At 39.7% G+C, this 22,193-nt stretch overlaps 1 protein-coding gene across 2 annotated transcripts in view; it reads right to left on the reverse strand.

The window, feature by feature from the left end:
- Positions 1-424: 424 nt before the first annotated feature.
- Positions 425-22,193, reverse strand: part of syndig1l (synapse differentiation inducing 1-like) — a 39,274-nt gene continuing 17,505 nt past the window's right edge. For both annotated transcript variants that reach the window (XM_031322323.2, XM_031322321.2), the window contains exons 3-4: positions 10,114-10,251; positions 425-1,069 (exon numbers count right to left, since the gene is read on the reverse strand). In XM_031322323.2, coding sequence (XP_031178183.1) covers positions 911-1,069; positions 10,114-10,251 — 297 coding nt within the window. In that variant the 3' untranslated portion in view covers positions 425-910. The remainder of the gene's footprint in view (positions 1,070-10,113; positions 10,252-22,193) is intronic.

Below are 22,193 nucleotides of genomic sequence, written 5' to 3' on the forward strand. Positions count from 1 at the left end.
TAAACAGATTTTTTTTAGCTTTCAGAGCCTGTCTTTGATGGACACCTCAGAGGTAAAAATACAGGCCTGAGGCTCCATTGAGATTCTTGTAATTCATGCCAGTGCATATTGTTCAATGAGTCAGAAACCGCGTCTGATTGTGTTTTCTTTTCTTCTTTGATTTAAATTATAATTAGCAGTTCTGTATTTTCTTTCCTAAAGTTTCTCTGCAAAAGGAAAACCCTCCTTTGTCATGATTTCAGAAAATGCGAGTGTGGTCATCTACTGTGAGGCAGTGAGCCCAGAGACAAATGCAGCCTTGGTGTTTTTGAGTCGATGAGGGCAGCTCAAGTCAGATGGCAGGAGACGGGACTCCGCAGAGAGGCTCTTATTTTAACTGCAGCTCAAATAGCAACGACATAGAGTTGGTTTAAGAGTGATTTTGTGTTGATTTCTAACCCTCCTATACCTCTGCTCTTTAATAATTGCTTGAGTGTGCAGCGTTATCGCCTCAGTCTCTTCTCCTCGATGTGTCTGTCGGGGTCTTGGAAGTTAACACCAGGAAAAAGAGGATGAAGCCAACAGTGGTTTAAGTCAATGGAATGCAAACTGGACTCGAACATGGAACACTTCCATTACTCAAACCCTCTCACTGTCTCAACAAAAGAAAAACTTTGTCTATCCCCAATTCCCCTTCTTCTCACCCTCCAGCTTGACCTCTCTCCAGTGACTGTGGCTAATCGTGGCTGCCAGAGGGCCTGTAGGGAGAGAAAGCTGGAAAGAAAGGAAAGCGGAGGGAAAAACTGTGCATCCCCGAAACCAAAAAACATGTCCTCGAAGTGTGCAGGAGCAATGCCGTTCCCAAGGGAGCGGGGGGAGGTTGTTCTTTTCCTGGGCTCCTGGGAGGTGTGTTGGAGGGAAGGTGCAGCTGCTATATGTGTCCTGGTTTAGAAAGGTAGGCGATGAGAGCTACCACCACCCCCACATACACACCGGTGCCTATGGTGATGGAGAGGGCAGCGAGGAACAAAGCCCGTCTAGAGGCGATGTTGGCCAGTGGGAAGTCACCTTTGTTCACTGCCTTGGTGGTCTGGAAAGGAGAACATGCAAGAAAAGAAAGTCAGATACAGTTTGCATGGAGCTCAAGAGAAAGGGTGACATATTTAAAAAAAAAAAAAAAGAAAGAAAAAAAAAAAGAAGCTATTGTCTCTCCGTGTGTGTGTGTGTGTGTGTGTGTGTGTGTGTGTGAAGAAAAAATGCAATGGGAGGATGAGTCCATTGATCGAGCGACTCGGTATAACCTGGGAGCACTCGTGTGCATGGCAGGACTAAAAAATGGCAATTAGTGTGAAAATGTCAAGGACCAGAGGTTATGTTATATCGGCTGCAAGCGTTGAATGATAAATGACACATGAGAACAGCAGATTTATCATAATATTGAATTAAAGGGGAAAAAGAAAACTCCACAAAGAACAGCAGAGATTAAGCTATAAAACAACATTTTTCAAGACTCATGAGAGTACAGTTTGAGAGTGCTGCTATTGTTTAACATGAAAGAACTTCATCAACAACTCATGCTAACAGGTGAAAGCTAAACGCTGTAATGTGTATTGAAACTGGTCATTAGAAAGCAGGGATGGTTTTATACTTATTTTCCCAGACAACAAGCCCCATCAGCATAACCCAGTTACAAAGTATTAAGGTTATAGTGCATTTTTACAATCCACTATAGGCACATATAGATCCTGTGAGGTGTTGTGTTAACCATTCTGCTTAAATAACAGTTGTTTAACTCTGACCAGCCCCAGTATAAAACAACTGAAGTCTCTTAGTGCAGAGTGGGTTTGATTTGATCCATTGATGAATATATTGATTACAGCAGCTTTAAATAATGCGTTACTTAAGTTAAAAACTCAGTCTTGTCCTGTCTTTGTATTTTTCTAGTATCTAATACTATTAAGACCGTTAAATAAATCATCCCTGGGAGTCCCTGTTAATGAGTGAGACAAAGTAAACTATCCCACTGTGTCAACGTTTATTAATTAGCCACATAGGAAACATTAGCTATGTATATCATTCCATACTATCTGGATAATGGATATGAGTACTTTGCTTGAAAAAACGACGACGAATGAACAGGGGCTTCTCTTGTTCATCCTGCCCATTGTTGATGTGTTCACACACTGCTGCTTGTGCTGGGTATCCTCTAGCTATCTTACTATTTTTTTAATGAACTTGCTTGCCAGGAGGGAAATGGAGAGAGGACAGACGCCTGTTTTGATTTGTTGTTTTCATTCATATAGCTGAAATTACACACACGGACAACAGTAGGAATTGTTAACAGTGGCTTTATTTGGACTTTGTTTCCATCTCCATTGTCTTTCCCTAAACTCATTTCTGTTCTACGTTTCTCCAAATGACATCACATATTAATCTATTCATTTTTTTTGTTGTCGATTAGATTCACTGATTTCAAGGCACAACCATTATTGATTTTACTTTACATAATAATTGGTCAAGAGTTTGGAATGTAACGTGAGTGTGTGAAATGACCATTACTTTATTGAATTCATTCTTTTTTTTTTTTTTTTTTAAGTGGACCTTTTTGCAGTTTTTCCCTCCTTTTGTATTTAATTATGAAGTTCAAATATTTCATTTTGATGTCCTTGGCCTCACATATTTTGCTATGAGCAAATAGCATGAAGTTAGTTGCGTGGGTTGTTGATACATTAGACGTTACATTGTACATGTTTTGTGCCAGTTAACACATTCACAAAAGTGGTGCTTTTAACAAGATTAGGGCTTCGTGGTGGTATAGATAATTTTTATTTTGGGGGGGGATTCATGGCCGTTGTTATTTAAAAAGACACTTGTTTATTTAAAAAAAAAAAACTGACTTTATATATGGACCTTTGGCGGTGGGGGGGGACCATCCGAACCCCCCCAAAGCAAGGCTCTACACAAATCCTTATTTTGACCTTCGCATGCGGATAGAAGAGGCTCAAATGAGGTTTCTTTGCAGGACGCCCAGCCTTGCTCATCATAACAGAACGAGAAACTCAGAAATCTGGGAGGACTTTGAAATGGAGCCACTGTTTTTCCTCTTAGAGAGGAGCCAGTTGGTTCAGGTACCTGACCCTGTGGCTGCTTTATTTTTAGGTGTGCTCTGCATGGCTAACTGAAGAGAGAGCCTGAGGTAAATGTAACACACCGGAAAGACTGTTAGCGAGTCAATTATTCATAATTTCAATTATTCAAACCGATTTGAAAATGGCAATAACAAACAGCTCACAAACATACATGTTAAACTTTTTTCAATGTATGTGCCAGTATTTTTGTTTAAACATTTTTTGTTTTGTTTTTATGAATATTTAAGATTTACTGATGACTTTTCATCTGTATATTATACCCAGAATTTATTTTTTTTTTTTTTAAATGCTGTATTATTCGAAGCCTCTCTCCATTTGCATAACAATCATGCAAACCGGACCAGAGCAGTCACCCCAGACAGCAAACTCCCATCTAGACTACTATTCCCTGTTTAGCTCTGCACTCTGTCTGCAATTTTGTAGCCAAGTCAATTCAATCAGACAGATGCAAATTACATTTGAAACAAAGCGTGATGTGTTGATACTGGGTTTTGTCTATAATATAAGACAGAAATGGCACATATAATTTATCATTGGAAAATACTGCTGAGCAAAGCAAATGCAGAAAGGACAGATGCCTCTCTAAGCGCATAACGGCTGCTTACTCATTTCAAGTGGTTTGTTATGTATGTCGTAACGGAATGAGAGGCGAGTTCTTGATTGCAACGTTGCATGTCAACAGGGGTTGTCTTAGGGTAGGGAGACTTTTTTGGGACATTTATTGAAACAAGATCAGATTTGTTAAACTTTATCCTGAGTTTTTCTTTAGATAACGACACAGTGAAAAAACATTGTCAGTGTCATTACACTGAGAAAGTGATAGGTAAAGACTGAAGGTAAATGGCCTACACTGTTGTGAGGATTTATACTTGTGCGCTGGTGTGTCTGCATCGTTCTAGTGTATCTCTTTAAGAGAATAGCAGAGTCCATATGTGTGTGTGGGGAGTGTGTGGTAGAGCGAGTGAGAGATTGACAGGGGTTAGCTTTGGAGCAAGTTCCGACTCCGGCAGTGGAGACGGAGAAACAAAGTGTCCCCCCCCATGTGCTTTCTGACCAGTATGTGGAAAACTGTAGCAGGAAAGGTTAACTCTTTCCTTGATTTCATGTTGTTCACGGAGAAAGAAAGCGCCAGAAATGAGTAAAAGGGAAATGCGATGCTGCCAAGCTACGGCCAAGCGGACCAATCACAGTTGTTGCAGTCTGCATGCCTGCGACGTGTAGTTACATTTCTGGAGAGGTGTACAGCGTGGGGCCTCTATCTACGCGTAACTACGGTGTAGATTCAACGCAGAACCATAAATCAGGCATAAAGTAGCCCTGGCACAGACTTAGTGCAAATAGCTGAGCCTTTCTTCCTCTTATACCTGTATACTTTTTCTACTTATGAAGCAGCAAGCTCTGCATCACATAGTACATACTCATTAAGAATAATAAATGAACAATAAATCCTGATTGAAACCAAAAGTCAATGAGGTTTTGCCGACATAATTCGGTGACGTTGGTCATCTGTGATGTTCTTCCATCCTCATTTTAGTAGTTTTACGTGACTCATGTTAAGCCAATCTCTGATTTCCTAACCCAAACTAAGTATTTTTGTTCCCTAAACTAGTTCCATTTCATAACATTAACTACGTGTTTAAAACCGCAACCATTACGTTGAATAGAATGGTCACTTTATTAAAACTGTGCGTCACATGTTATGGTCACATGTTATGGTCACATGTTATGGTCACATGTTATGGTCGCAAGTTATGGTCACATGTTATGGTCACATGTTATGGTCGCAAGTTATGGTCACATGTTATGGTCACATGTTTGAAATGGCCACTGTGAGACCATATCACTGTGTTAAATAGAAAGCTCCTAAATGTTGTTTTTTGGAGTCATTGGCAATTGACCTGTTGTATCGTTTAGGTATGATGACATGTAAAAACCACTACACATTCGGTCTTTCCCACTGTGCACCAAATGTTTTATTAGTGGCAAGAAAGGTTTTAGAAGACAATGCCTAATCGTCCAAGACAAAGACAGCCAGATGAGAGCCAGGGAGAAAGACTCTTCAGACAAATGCCTCGAAAGGTCAGGAAGCAAATCTAGACAAAGGACATATATCAAGGCAGAGACTTCAATTTCCAAATCAATACAGTAATTATTGAAACAAAAGCACCGTTATGGAGGCCTTATGGGAAATTAGGTTCGAGTTTGCTTTCAAAACGAGACCGTGCCCTCTCCTTTTGACTCCAGCAAGTTCTTTAGGAAAAGAATATCCTAAAAAGATTCGTAATGTAGCGGTTTCAATTCCCACATCACTGCCAGGAAGTTGAAGGACACATGCTTGTTATGTAATTTGACCAGTGAAAGCATTTATTAAACACTGTATTTGATGCATCAATCTTTTACCCCACCGAACACAAATAATTAAATAAAAGCCAGTCCCTCCAGGAATTCGCGATGTCGCGATTGCAACAATTCATGCAAATTCAACCAATCACCGTGAATTCGGTGCAACTCGCAATTTTGACCAATCACCGCAACTTTACCGCAAATTTGACCAATAACCGGAGCTTCCCGCGACTTCAACCAATCCCAGCAGTCCAATAAGTAACGTTACTTTATCAAACCGTATGAATGTGTGTCCTAGCCCAGGATAGGAAATTAACTAACAATTCAGCCCAGAGTAGTTTTATTCTCCCCAAAATAAGTTTCCTTTTTATTTTTAAAGAATTATACCCAAAAAAATCGCAACTTCATTGCAACAAAAATACAAAAGACATCGCAACTTTTATCGCAATTTTTTTTTTACAAAAGCTCCCGCAAAATCAGGCATTTTGGGCCGCAACAATCTCAAAAAAAAGGCTGCGAAATCCTAGAGGGACTGAAAAGCATGTTGTGGCTCTTTCACAGGGACATGACTCATATAATAATGCTATGTGCACAAAATAGATGAGTATAGAAGGTTGAAAGTGCGTGTGCCTATGCTCTCTTCTCTGTCAGCATCCGTGTATGTCGTTGTGAGGATTTTTCCTTGAATCCCCTTGAGAGCAAAGCAGTTAGAAGCATTAAGTCTTTATCTCCACAACCTTGACAAAATGATTGAAATGAGGCGTCGTAGAAAAAAAGATAACATCTCAGACATGGCTGCATCGAGACTCCTATTGCGATGTGCTCTCGGAAGTCAATTCAGCACCCTTAACAGGTTTTTCTTCCGAATAATAAACACACAAATCCCTCTCTTCTTCTCTCCTTCTCTCTGTGTATGTCTCTCGGCCTCCCACACACAGACAAGCATGCAAATACATAAACTCTTTCACAATAATTAGCACATTCATTTTCATCCATTATTATGACTTGTATGCTGTGAGATAACTTCAGGGGAGTCTTATTTGCATAATCATGGCAGGAATGCAGCTCCTCAACTCTACACCTTTCAGCACAGATGTCTCAGAGCTTAGGGAAACATTTATCAGCATCTCCAAACAAAACACTCACCCTATTAGTGCCGATAATTGAAACTCAATTTGCTTCCCAATCAAATGCTCCGAGCTAATTTCCCCGCAGTTATCCACATTATTTTATTCATTATCGGTTGTGTGTGTGGGCGGTTAACGCTGAATCCTAAAACGATAAAACACTACTTACCATAAAGACGATACACAGAATTAAAGATGTATAGTCTTTGGCAAATAGGATATGAGTATATTTAAATTAGTACATGAATGCATGTCTGTTTCTGTGTGTTTGTTGATGCTCTCACTTAAACTCCTCTCCTTGGGAAGCCATGCAGTGGCTCTCTTAGTTTGACAAGATCTGACCTTCCATTGGGACAAAAACACTATTGATCGGCCATCCACAGACTCTATTACAGTCGCTAAGCTGTTTGTTTGTAAATGTCCTCCGAGTAAATTACGAAGCTCAGGTGCTATCAATTCTAAACTTTTCGCCTCGGCTCATTCTGCCGCCCTTGTCTAATCCCATAATGCATCAGCTTACACTGCCTGCCGAAGGCAGAGAGCAGTAACAACAAAAACTGTAGCCATTGACAAATTGTCCATCCAATTTTAAGCAACCTATTGAAATGTCGCAATAAAGAAATGTGAATTAAGCGCATTAACTACGCATATATAAAATAAACTAGGCTCCAGTGTAGTTTCGTCATACGTTGGCGCTATAGACTTTGCATGGCTGTAATCCGTAGTAGTAGAAATAGAGGTTGCTAACCAGAAACAAAACAAGTCGTCCTGGCAAACTTGCCCATCTACAAGAGAAAAATGGAGAGAGGTCTTTAGGAATTTGGTTCAGTTGGGCAAGTTTCAATTGTTTTTCATATCAGTTTAGGTATGATTACCACCAGGGAAAACTGTCGTAAAAACTGTTTTGCGCAATGGGGGAGGTTTTATCAAATGTTGTCGTTTCCATCCAGCTTTTCTAATGCAATACCTAATGCGCATTAAAATATGTGAATTGAAACACGGCTAGTGAAGTTGAGAATGAAGGGTTTGAAGTTTTAAGGCTATATTAACCAAACTGTGCAGATAAGGCATTATACCTTAATTCTGTCTTTTTAGGCAGATTTTTCCCCCCAAAAATCATTGTCACAGACTTTACATATGACGTAAAAAAATCTAGATATTGCAGTCTGGCTTTGTTGGTCAGTCCAGATCCTTACACTCTTTTTCTAAGTACAGATGGTGCAGAAGTTGACACGGAAAATTAAATTCCAGGCCGTGTTCTGACAAAACTGAGAATATCCTCACACCTATACAGAATTAATTCATTTAGTTAGGGGGGGCTCCCTGAACGACTGAATGAAATGAAGACCAGTGAAGTGGGTTATTGAGCTATAAAAGGAAACAATCCCAGACTCCCACCATATCTTTTCCTGACAGCTCTTCTAGATGGCACCTTTTAAAGGAGGGAGATTAGCAAAAAAGCCATCCATCCCTAAACACAGCCATCACTTGTCCATAATTACCCAAGAAGAATCAAATTAGCCCCTGACCAGATAATTCACTGACTGCCTTCATCTGCCTCGGACTACTCGCCCCCGCAGATAAGTAAGCTAAATGCTCAAGCTTTTGATTGACTGAGACTTGTCTGTCTCTAGTGTGTGTGTGTTTACATGTGCTTTTAAACACATGCTGCACGTGTGTGTGTCGGCCTTTTAATGTGTTTGGCCTTTCATGTTGAATGTTGAAAGAGACAGAATTGATTAGCAACAAGACAAAGTGATCCCTCTGCTCTTTGTTTGAATGACACGTCATCATTGGAGTTGTTTCCTACAGAATTGAAAAAAGGGAGGAAGTCCAGTTGGAATCCATTAGACAACCATTATGTGCAGTTTGCCAATGACAGCGGCTAAGCTATAATTAACTGTGTTGCCTGGTCATACTGTGACAGATCACACACTATAATCACACGGGCTTGTACTCTTTGGAAAGAATGGCTGGCTCTACAGTTCATAATAATGTGGCTTTATCTTTCCATCATGTTAAATATCTCTGGCAAGGCAATGTTGTTTTATCTTAGCCTAGAAATCTAGACACACCCTAGCAGCAGCAAATGTAATTTGGGCCAATTACATTGTGTATAGAGTCGTGGCTTAACATAAGGATGGCAGAGTTGCGACAGTTCTGCGTGAATTCCCTGCTACTTGAAAACAAAGAAGATGGCTGCTGCTGGTGCTGCTGGCGAACAGCGGTCTTTGGAATTGGCTTTAGCCGCGACTCTGGAAGACTTGGAGTTAAGCACTGAAGTCATTCTTAAAAAAAGGAAGATGTGTTTGGAGTTTTGCCGACCGGATGCGGGAAAAGTTTAATCTATCAACTAGCGTTGCTCTCGTTGGCTATGAGTGCAGAGGGAATTTGAAAGACAACCGTTTATCCCGCCCCTCGGATTGAGCCCTGCCAATGGTGAGTTCCCAGACCCAACATCTTGATGTGGGTCTGGCTTGTCAGGCTAGTTTATCTATTACCCATTAAGGATATCAAACACCTAAGCTCTGATCTGTAAATAGACTCTTTTGGTTTAATTCCTTGGCATTCCTTAACATTCAAAAACAGGATAGTTGTGCATGAAAGCCAGAAAACTGTTTTTAGTGTGTTTTCATGCATTTCTTCCGACAAATACTGCTTTCCAAACTACAGCTCCAACAAGGCCGTTTAACGTGTCTGAGATCACCTTTAATCCGTCGGCACACCTGTAATTGGGTTCATCTTTAGTCCTCTTGAAAATGACACTACTTCAAAGGCCGTCTCATCTTAGTATTTTGGTCACCTCCTTTTTTTTTGGGAATTTGCAGATAGAGCCTTGGAGGGGATATATATACAGGGGATATATATATATATATATATATATATATATATATATATATATATATATATATATATATATATATATATATATATATATATAGTATATAGTATGTATAGTATGTATATATATGATATATGTATATATATATATATGTATATATATATATATATATATATGTATATATATATATGTATATATATATATATATATATATATATATATATATGTGTGTATATATATATATATATATATATATTCTTCCTAAAGGCGGCTTTCAACCTGTTTACAGAGCATCAAGCAGCCATTACAGATTGGCCTTGAGTTATTGATGGGTTGCCCAGTAAAAAGTAGCCTTGCATTGGCAGTAAGAGAGTCAGCTGTCAGTCCTTTTTATGTGTGATGAGTCATACATAGAGCTGGGTAGTATATGCGCATGTCTATTTGTGTGCTTGTGTGTCTCAAATTCATGAAGGTGTATGTGTATGGGAGGATGCACCTGTTTTACGTTAGAGCTCAACAAACTGATCATGTATCATTCAGCAGCATGACAGACCATAACTTTGGAGGCGTCTGTATTGCATGTGTTTGTGTTTGTGTGTGTGTGTGTGTGTGTGTGTGTGTGTGTGCGTGTGTGTGTGTGTGTGTTTGCATGTGTGTGTGTGTGTGTCCTCACCCCCTGTGAAAAGTAAAATGCTGCGATCCCTAGAGGCCAGAAACAGCAGAGCATGGAGAAGATGGCCAGGCCCAGGTGGTCTCGTGGAGGGACGACTATGAAGTTGTCCTCGCTCTCGCTGTCGCTGGAGCAGTCCGTCTGCATAGAGAACACCAACTCAGGTCAAAACACACACACCCGTTTCGTGCCCTGTACATGTGCAAATGTTACAATTCATGAGTGGTGACTTAGTAGTAAACAAACAGGCGAGTCCTGTGTCAAAGACGTAGTTTGACATTTTGGGGAATGAGCTTATTTGCTTTCTTTCGAAGGGTTAATTATAAGATCGATACCTCACTCATGTTTATATGGTAAATTTAGGCTACAGCCGCTTATCTTAGCATAAAGACTAAAAACGGGAATAACAACATATAATCACATCTAAAGCTCACTAGTTAACATTTTTATGTTTTGTTTGTTTAGTCCTTACGAAAGTCTTAAAATGACAAGTTGTGGCAATTTACGTCTGGCACATACTCAACCGTAAAAACACTTTTGACTTAATGCAGGAACAATACGTTAATTAATGCATCAATTAAGGTATATTAATCATCATGATTTCTGATTTATTAATGATCATGTCTTCTTCATAGGTACATCAGTAGTTAGAGTGCCAGGCTAAAGACACTGAATTGTAGTGTTGTAATCTTTAACATTGATAAATAAGATATGATTAATGGTGGCATACGCCCCAATCTTTGTGACCTCTTTCTTGTGTTCAGACACTTAGTTAGTTAGTTAGTAAAACGTAAAATTCATAAATACCCTACTTGTGTGAGCATTGTTCTCACTCAGGCATTACTGTTGTTGTGAATAAAGCAACTATAACAATGCATCTGCAGTATACTGTATTTTGTGTCGTGACTTCAGTATCATATTGCCAACTGACTCCTTTAATTCTTAATACATTATCATCAATGTTAAAGATGGACCAGGTCAGCACTTTTTAAGGGCTACAAACATGATGAAGTTATGAAGAAGTCATGTTTAGTTAACAATGTTAACAACAATTCCATTTTTTTTAAGAATATATGTAAACTGCTGGGACTGGTCAGGTTTTTTGAAGAAGACATGAACATCATTAATAAATCAGAAGTCATGATGATTCAAAAACCTTAATTGATGTATTAATTAACATATTGTTCCTGCATTAAGTCATGCATGATATACTAAATTTATTAATTCTTGTACCTTACGGATACTTCATGAATGGGCCTTATTTTCATTCACAGTAAACTATTTAAGTTTAACTGCGACTTCCGACAAGACATACATAGTTGCATATATAGTTTGGCAGTTTTTATTCTTCCCTCCATCATTAACACATCATATATTTGCGGCACCGCTTCGGCCAATCACATTTATCGGTCAGTGTATCCATTTCGTGCAGGTGGGTTGAGGCATATTTCACTGTAAACGATGAAAGAAAAAGTTTTCCTTTATCTGTGTACAGGTAGAGGTGATTTTTAAGTCGACTGGGAGGAGAAAGAATCTGCATTCATTAAAAAAGACAAAAGCCATTTGCGTAATGGGAAACAAAACAGACGAGTCTCTGCATGCTGGATCATTTCCTTCCACGTAATGTCATAGCTCGTATTCATGGACTTTTTGTGATGGCCCATTAGTTTCTCATTAGTTTTGAGATATGCAGATTCCTACATTTTGGCATCTAAACAACAGATGGCATAAAAAAGAGCTACTGTTGAAAGTAGACTTTGCTTTCAAATGAGAAATAGTTATGAATCAAACACACCTCCTCCCTAAAGCTTTACGAAACTATTTCACGCTCCACGCAACATTCCTCACATGGAACTGAAATGCCTTCAGCAAAAGAGAATAGACACTCATCCATCTGCATGCTGTTTAGGGGGTTCTGATCCACAGCAGTCAAATTTCAGTTTCAGACAACCGTTAACATACTGTACATATAAAGTGTATTTTGCCCCACAACAAAGGCAGGACTAAGAGTAGAGATTTATTTTCCACGGTGCCTGTAATGAAAAGAAATCACAGATTGAGGCCATGGTTTCTATAAGAGCCATTAAGCTGCATCCTTCACACATCATCCTGTTTAAAGGATGATCCATGAGGGTGGGACATGAGAAATAAATGAAAGAAATCAAGGCTAACAATGTACTGTTGTGTCAAAGAAATTGAGATCAATATAAAGCTGAATATTTCAATTAGAGATGGGAGGTATATCGAAAGTCCAATCATCAAATTTAAGATGGCAATCTGACAAAGGAAATTATTTTCCCTGATTTCCATTGAGCAATCTGACATCTTGTCGCTATAATCCTTATCAGTGGGTTTATAACTCTTAATCCCTGCATTTGTTTTTGTGGTTGTGGTGTACCCATTGCCAGACCTTCCTCCACAGCGCTGCAGAGGATGGTCTGGGGCAGTCCACACAGCATTCTGGGATGGGAGAAAAACGTGCTCTTGTTTATTGGCATTTCTTTAAATCAATCACAATCGCCTTGGGCGCTGCTAAGCGCCGGACAGAGCCGCGGTGCCGCTGCAAAATAGCCTCGATAAGAACTTGTTTTGATGGAACATGTGTACGTTCAAAGGTTGTTAGAGGTCAGGGTTGTTGGTTTTACCAGGGCTGGTGTTATTGCTCTAAAAAACATTGTAATCCTGACTCACACCGGGCTTATGACTCCCCTTTACTCCAGAATTTTCAGGCTTCTCTTGGTTAACTGTGCTGTTAAATCAAAGGAGCATAGGAATTATCTTTACTGTTTTTTGTTTTTTTTTGCTGCTTTTTTTAAATTCTTCTATTGCAGAGAGAACAATAAAGAGGTGAAGCAGAACTAGGTACGATGCGGCTCACATATGGCACCTCAACACCTAGGCCACCAGGGCATCCTCAGCTTGCTTGTTAAATTTAAAGGACAACTACTTAAATAGGGTCAGCTTATTACAATGGTGCAAAGGTTTGTGGATGAATAATTTGAAAGAACAAGGGCGCTACAGACCACTCTTTTAAAAACATGGATTCTGTTGTGCACAGTGTGTTTTATTTCAATAAGCAAGAGTGCAGTGTAGTGGTGTTTGCTTTGTATTAAAAGTAAAATTACTGTAACTGGGTGGGAGTGTTGGGAATGAATTTGCTTTGAGGGGTGAAACCGTTTTCAATTAGTTTTAATAACATGCAGCCCTTATAGCCATGTTTCCTGATTGATGGTGGGGATTAGTGGGTGGGTGGTTAAAATGTGTGGGGGGCCATGCCTACTAATGGTAGGGGGAACACATACACACACACACACACACACACACACACACACACTTCATTCAAAAATAGACATCCTAGAGGACAAAACAAGTAAATTATATTAAACTCCAAAAAAGACTGAGCAAGCGAAACCTTTCCAATCCGTCTCTGCAGCCTCAGAATGCCACTCTGTGTTGTCAAGGTGTGAAGCTTATGGATCTGTTAAAAGCTGTGAACACAGACCCCTGCTGAGATGATCGATATATCTTCATTCTCTTCATAATGCAATGCGGAGGCCATCACACAAGTATAATGCAGCCTACATTCTGCATAATGTCGTTCTGCCTTCATGGCCTTAAGCAAACACTATAGCGCAATCTCTGCAGAGGCAGCCTTCCTCTGCCCTGTGCCTCAGAGCTTACTGACAATATCTGCACAGCCTTTTGGCTGTTTGGAGAATGAAAGCATACATCATCCAGGGATGCTAGCTGTTTAGTTGGCTTAGGCTACCAGGGAAGATGGAGAGAGAAGTTAAAGAAGCAGAGGAAGTCAGTGAAGCAGGCGAACAATGAGGCTAGCTGGAGTCAGTGCAGGCCTGCAGACAGGGCTGCATGTGCTCTACATGCAAACCTGTCTGGATGTACAGGAAGGCCATTAATCATGAAACCTTCAAATGGTTGCAGGAGATCCAAAGCAGATGAAAACAGGCCGCCAATCCCTCTGCAAAGCTGTCTCATGGGAGTGTGATCCCACCAGTATCTCATTTTTCCTGAAATTCAAGTCGTCCATGAATTTAAATCCTACAAGAAGCTCAGCAAACCAGAAGTTACAGGTCAGACTGACAGGCTTTGGATTTACTGCAAAGCTGGTTAATTTAAAGTTAACAGAATTTTGTTTTCCTACCTGACTTTTAATGAGTGTGTGTGTGTGTGTGTGTGTGTGTTGACATTCGTTCACTATCTCTCCTATACATGAGAGCCCTAATGACTATGCATGCCGGTGCTGCTAGCTGTACTCAGATATGTTTTGTGGGGCGTAAATCATGTCAACATGTGGCAACTGGCTGACAGGTAATGAAGAACTAATGGATGGTTTCACCACTCTGCCATGACAGCATAACCAAGAGGAGGGCTCGTCTAATTTCTTTGTTGCAAAATTGCCTCCACAAAACAGGAAATGTGCCCCTGTCCACTTTTTTTTTTTACCCTCTGCTCTCCATCCCCCTGGAGATCTATCATACCTTTGTTCTTGCGTCCTGATATCAAGTGGATGTCTTGTACTGTACCTTAACTCCTGTGTGGGAGGCAGGTAATCATATAAAGATGGCATGACAGTGAACATGAGCATTTTAATGCATCTTTGAACTGAACCACTCCACCGTGTACAAAGTATCTCACAGGATGTGGCATTTGATTCTCTCTTTATTTGTGACGCGCTAATGTGTTCAGAAATTCAAACCTAAGGACGACAGAGATCATCCCTGTTCATGATTTACTTGTGACAGTAAAATGAATACATAAATATAGACTTAGTCACAGATTGCAAAAAGACACAGTGAATCTGGCTGGAGCACACTGTCATTTTGGGTATTTTAGTAAATGAACCCTGTCACTATTATTTGTCTGTCCCCCTTCAAATATAAAAATAATTAACAACACATCATCATACCTAAACGACAGAATAGATCGTTTCCAATAACTCCCAAAACGACATATGTTTATTTACGAGAGGTCGCTGCCTAACAGCAAACGTAAATATGGAATGATATGAGCTGATTGCACAATCAACCTGTATACAGTCGTTTTGAATGAGGACGGTCTGGAATAAATGTCTTATTGTCCTTGAGGATATATCAAATCAAACAGTTTCTTTGATATGCTTTGAATGCAGATTCATGTTGTGGAAGCTGACATCTGAAATTAAATGCCATAGGCCTCTATAGGGGAACAACGTGAATATATAATTTCCCCTTCCATAGTGAGTCCAACTGTACAATTAAAGGTTGTATACTGGAGGAAAAAAGGCATATTTTGGATCTGCGCAATGCAGCTTGCTTGTCTGAAAGTATGAGAGAGGAAAAATTAAAACTACACACCACAAACACAAATTCCTGAGCACACTGAATCAGATTAAAGCACCCACAGATATTAATATTGTCTCTTCAACCATTTTATGAAGCAAAAAACAGCTACACAAAGGTAGAAGTATACCGAGAGTGAGTTCTGGTTGCAGACAGAAACTACTTAACAACCAAAGGGAATTCAATTACTTGGCTGAATGCATAAGCAAAGTTAATGAGCGAGTGCCATTAAAGATGCAATACGGCACAAAATTACATTTTCAGCACATTTACAATCCTGATAACAATTCATTGGGAAATTGCAAAAACTATGAATGATGTCATCTTCTGATTGCAACAGTGTCCTATGTCCATGAGAAAACACGCCATTTCATTAGGATCTGGGCCCTCTTAATAGTCCCCTCTCATTTAATTATATTTTGACAAAACATGGTGCGTGTTCGTTTTGCATAAGAGTCCTCTGCAGGTCATCTGGCCTCCCTGTCTGTGGTGAGGCAGATCCAGCCAAGACAATATTCAGTTGCACCCTTTGCATCCTAATGCTGCATCAGTTCAACATACACACTCTGTCTCCGTGTTCCAGGTGGTCATGTTAAGTTATTCCGGGTTAGGAGCTCATGGCTCCAGATGTGAGGGTGTTGTCTTAAGGGTTTGTAATTTATCAGGCGGCGTGATTAAGTGCTACCAAAGGGGGTGGCTGGTCAAAAGAAATACAAGCTTCACCACACTGCTTATAAGACCTTGTGATTTACACAGTGCCTGGGCTCAGCAGCCCTATGAGGTCTACCACACTCAGGAACCTCAGAGGGACACTCAGTCACACAGTGTGTGATTCCAATGATAAGAGCCTTGTCATGATGCAGTCCTCTCAAATATGTATTACAGTCGTCGGGGCTGCTTGCCTGCCTGCCTGCCTGCCTGCCTGCAGTGAATTAATGAACAAAATATTTGTTGTTTCTTTCTCTCCATTGCCCAATGGCCTATTGTTGACAGGTGTGCAATTTAGGATGGTGTAATGAGGCTACAACAGGGGAACACTACACATCATGCTTGGTATTCTCACCGTGCTCTGTAAACAGGCTGTAATGCACAAGCAAAAATGGGTTGTGAAGAAGTTAGCGATTAAATCTTACAAAAAATTTAAAATAAATTCTTGACTTATGGAACCAGAATACCTCTTGTATATTACACGTTTGTTAGAAAACAGTTGTTCAGGCACCCTTGTGGCCTAGGGGTTAAGGTGCCAACCTGCAACATGCCCGGTTTAACCTTTCAGAATCCATAGGTCAACTCAGGTAGAAACATTGCAACTAACAAAGAAAGCAAATGCATATAAATACATACACGGCAATAGTGTTTAAACAAGCAGGTGCACAATATATACAAATGAAAACTCACACACTTGACCCGAAGGCCACAGTTGGGACTGGATTAAACAGTCTAAACAGCTTTTGGACTGTATACACATATTCATCTTTCCATACAACAAAAACCAGATCCAAAGGTCCTAACTCCAAATACTTCAGCTACAGTAGAACTAAGACCAACACCTTAAGATAAGTGCCACTCTGACTGAAATTGCTGCATTAGAGTGAAGTATAAATTTTAGAGGGTATTCGATTAGCCTGTGCATATAGCCATTTAATATGGCATATGCCAAAGCTGTATTACATATTCACACCCAATGAGAAGGTGACCTGCCAGAGTAGTGGACTGCGACAGAGTGGATTTAAGGCTGAAAAGCAAGGTATTGTAACTACCCACCGATTATATGTACATCGCAACAAGAGCCTTATCTCCCTTTAGTTTCTTTTTGAATATAAAATCTAAATCCAACAGACTGATGGACAATCATTACATGACTGCCCCCGCCCCAAAGGGCTGATATTATTTAAAACCCGTTGCATTACAGAAGCATCTCTCATTATTTATTTTCTAATACTCTTGAGCTGCCGTTCAGGCGAGAATTAAGAAAGCACCAGTTAAGTTTGGCAGAGAGACAATGGGCCTCATTCACCAATATCTTCCTAAGTTTTTTCTTAAATTTGTTCTTAAAGCAGCCATATTATGCTCATTTTCAGGTTCATAATTGTATTTTAAGGTTGTACCAGAATAGGTTTACATGGTTAAATTTTCAAAAAACACCATATTTGTGTTGTACTGCAGTGCTCTCTCTCACTGCTGCAGATCCTCTTTTCAGCTGGTCTCTGTTTTAGCTACAGAGTGAGACCTCTTTTCTTCTTCTTCTTCTTCTGTACTATCTTTGATTGCACTCGCACATGCCCAGTAGCTCAGATGTAGATCATGTCAGCTAGCTAGTTCCATAGACAGTAAAAGAAAGGCTGTTTCTACAACTTCGGTCAGTTACAAGGCAGGATTAGCTGGGAGACTTCTAAATGAGGGCGCACATGTAAGTAGTTCTTTTGAAGATTATGGTGAACTTGTGTGTGTTGTAGCAGTGCTTTGCTATTGAGAACGAGATAGCATGCTAGCGTTAGCATGCTAGCGTTAGCATTAGCGTTAGCATGCTAACGCTAACGCTACGAGCTAATGGTTGCTGTTAGCCTGCTCGTTTCGGCTTGTGACGTCACAAGCCGTGCCGATTTTGAACAGCTCACCCAGAGACTGAAGGCAGGACACATTCAGAAACCATATCTCACTCTAAACAGCATGGATGGATTTTTTTCAAAGTTTGTATGTGTGTGGAAGCACCAGAGACACAACATAACACCCCAAATCCCAGAAAAAGTGATTTTTTCATAATATGGGCACTTTAAGAAAGTTACTAAGAAAAAGTCTACGTCTGATTCATGACGTGTTCTTAAACAGCAGAATTGTTCACAGGTGTGTTCTTAGAATGATGAATCCCAATGTCTTCGTAAATGTAAAGCTTGTGCCTGTGGCTCCTATTTAGCATAGGTAAACGCCCCATTAATTCCCATAAAAGGGCATGAGATGGCAGGGCCACGTGCACACTAGAGAAATGTCGAAAAGACGTGGTACAGACGGTGGAGTCCTCGACTCCAAAAGAAAGAAAAACTTCAGTAATTCTGAAGTGGAGGTACTGCTGCAAGAAATTGGCGAAAAACGAGACATCATATTTAGTAGCGTCAGCAGTGTATACAAAGCAGCAAATAAAACCGATGCATGGAATGCAATTACTCATGCAGTGAACGCTGTGTCCGGAGAAGGGCGCAGAACTGATGAAGTATATAGGGTTAGCACAATTCATATACAATGGCAATTCAAAGTGCTTTACAAGTGAGCAGAAGTGTAAGTGTAGTTTGTATTTATTAAAACAAACAAACATATAATTATGTGTTAAATAATGACAATAATTAGTTACAAAATTATAAAGGAGAGAAATATTAAATTTTAAATTAGAATGGACGAAAACGGTATAATTACTTATTTTGCGCAAACATGTCAGCTCTCAATTGTGCGTAAGAGTGCTCTTGAGTGTGCGTAGATTCTGTTCTTAGCTAAGAACAAATCCCAAATAAGAAAACATTGGTGAATGCCAGAATCTTCATGAAAACTGCGTAAGTGGGGTTTAAGAACAAATTTGTTCTTAAGAACGTTTGGTGAATGAGGCCCAAACTTCTCTCTTTAGAGTAAGACCAGAGTAAGATGGCTTTCTGCCTTTGTCTTCATTCAATTTAATTTAATTCAACCTAGTAACTGCTACAAATGCAAGTGTTTACTTGTTGATTCAGTTATTTGTACAGATGTGACAATAGATGTAGGGAAATGGGGTCCACCGAGGCTGTATATGTACAGAGCCAGATTGTTGTGCTGTCAACTCCCAGTCTCTCTGGGATGGGTATAGACAGAAGAGTGTGTAGACAACCAATGAACCCATTCCAATCATTATAATTGTGACACAATTCTCTCACAAGCCATGCCAACTGTGGTTCACACAGTTAAAAGAACTACTGCCGGTGTTTAAGTGTTTAATGCAAGGTCTTTGAAATGATGGGCGAGTGCTTCTTCCTACACACACCTTATCACAAACAGGGTGATAGGAAGAAGCACTCGCCCACCATTAAAGAGAGCTTTCATCATTTCTCTCTGCTCAGTGCCCACAACATATAAAGTGTAAATAAGCAATGTTGAAGCAAACTTATGAGTTTACTTAAAAGTATTCTATCTTCAATGATTATTTCTTCATTTTTCTGAGGAATTCTAATCATCATTCTCAATAATCCAACCACCTCAAGGTGAGAAGGGAGCCAGGGTTTGAAACTCTCTCTCTCTTTCTCTAGCTCCCTTTTTCCTTTGATGAGCTGTTAGATTTGACTTGTCACATCTGCAAGCTATGTGAAAAGGCAGTTGCAAGCAGATCGACATTTAAAAAAATGACCAAACTTTTGTCCCCAATCCTGCACCAAACGTAAACAAAAATGTGGAGAATAATATGTAATGTTGTCTGGAATTCCCATTAAGGCTGCTCCTTTGAACGACTGAACGTCAAAGAGTTGCTTAGACAACTGTTAAATTGAAATGATCCAAGAGATCGGTTTGTCATTTAGTGCTAAATGAGAAATGGGATATCTCACTAAAGATTTCTCTATAGAACCCATGACACTGGCTCATATTGGGCGCAGGAAAGGAAAGGAACCATATGAGTGCACTGAACCGCAGCATGACTACATTTTAGATTTAATGAAGATGTAAGAGCTAATGTCCCCTCAGATTTATTGAGAACGGATAACTCCTCTAATCAAACCTGGTCTGATTTAAAATACTGCAGAGGTGAGGCAGAGGGGAGTTAGAAATATATTTATTGTAAAATTGATCTAACTATTGATTTCACACCCATGCCCATGATTTTAGCCTTCCAATGCCTGTGCTGAAAAAAGGGATTAAATCAGAAAAGCTAAGTAGAAGCCATTTGTATTGAAATGTTGCACAGAGGCAGGACTACCACATTTTCAAATTATTATGTAAATATGAAATGGACTGATGAATGCAAACTGCATGCAGACGGTGTAACAGTTGGTCTTATCCGTAGCTCAAGTGCTATTTTCTTATGCAGGTGAAAATACATGTTTCAATTTTAATGGACCAAATGCATGACTGCAAGATCTAAGATATCCAGGATCACGTCAGGTAGGTAGCAATGTCCTTAAAGTTATAATAATCCTTCCAATTTTCATGACGTCAAACACAATTTTAGATACTTAAGAATGGTATTTGTTCCACTATAGCCATTACAGTTTTTTCCAACTGCTTACACACATTTTCAAAACTGTCTCCTTTTTTCAAAACTCTATTCCACAATTTCTAAAACTGCACACACAAAATGCAAAATGCCTCACATCTCCTTCAAAATGAAATACTGCATTAAAAATACCATAAACACATCTCAAAATGAAGCATTTGCATCAAATAGTGCCCAGGGACTATGGGTGAAAATTAGCTCTTGAGCTAAATCCTGGTACTATGCATCTCTCCTCTTGAGGTTAATGTTTATTGTACGCTGTCCCTGTTTCTCTAAATAAATAAAATAAATGGCAAACACTTTTACTACTACTCAAGATGGGCTTTTCTCATGGTCAATCCGTGGTTGATCACATGATGAATAAGTGTGGCCCTGATCTCATCAGAGATGGCTCTCCTTCCTCTTCTTCCCTCTTTCTCCTCCTCGTTGTCGTCCCCTGTCTGTCCCTCCTCCTCCCCTTGCTCTCTGTCTATTGTTGGCATCCATTGTTCAAAACAGGTAATCTGACCTTTGACCTCTGCATAGGCCTATACTAAAGCAGTGATTGGTTAGTGTTCAGTAATGACATAATGTGTTTGCATATGTGAGGAGAGTGTGTGTGCCCTGGTAAATAAGTGTAGCATTTTGATTGGTTGTGTTTAGAAAAGGAAAGCAAGTCACTTCCTGTTAGATTTTTGTGTCTTAGGTAGAGAATTGTGTATAGTGTTTTGAAAAAAGTGTTTTATGCAATTGAAAACTGAGTGAAAGGCTGAGAAATAGCTTATGGTTTTGGAGATTTGCTGTGTAATTTTGCACTTTGAGTGAGAGGTTTCAAAAATCGTGTGACATGAAAAGATTGTGTTTAAGGATTTGAAAAAAACTGTAAATGTATTTCCACTCATTAGTTACCTCTCTTTGCAGTAGTTAGCATTATCCCTGAAGGAGTCCATTTCAGTAATCCAGAGAATAGAACATCCAGTCATTTTGAAGAAGCATATTTAAGTCCAAGAAATAGCTACAGTGATTTAAAGTATAAATAACACAGGTTGCATGAGTTGCTCACCCCTTTCTGTTGTATTTCTGATAGAGTAGCTGCTCGAGGCGTGTTTCCTGCTCCAAATGATCGATAAACATGTCATTTCAAATGGAACTCTGGGACTTATAGGGCCTTATTTCAATGATCTAAGTGCACGGCGTGAAGTGCCTGGTGCAGGTGCATCTAGGGCGTGTACGAATCCACTTTTGCTAGTTTAACGCCGGAAAAAAGGGTCCACCCGCCAGGCGCATGGTTCAAAAGGGTTGTACTTAGTGTCTTCATTAACCATAGGTGTGTTTTGGGCGTAACATGCAATAAACCAATCAGTGTCATCTCCCATTCCCTTTAAAAGCCAGGCACGTTTGTACCTTGGCACATTGCTATTATGATGGCGGATTTGCTAAGCAGAAAGGAGAGATTTTCCGTCGTCTCTCAATCCTCTGTCCCAAGAGGTATTCCATGTATATATAGATATACACAATAATACTATTTCCCATTGTAATAT

Source organism: Sander lucioperca, chromosome 13, assembly GCF_008315115.2.
Source record: "Sander lucioperca isolate FBNREF2018 chromosome 13, SLUC_FBN_1.2, whole genome shotgun sequence".
Classification (NCBI taxonomy): domain Eukaryota; kingdom Metazoa; phylum Chordata; class Actinopteri; order Perciformes; family Percidae; genus Sander; species Sander lucioperca.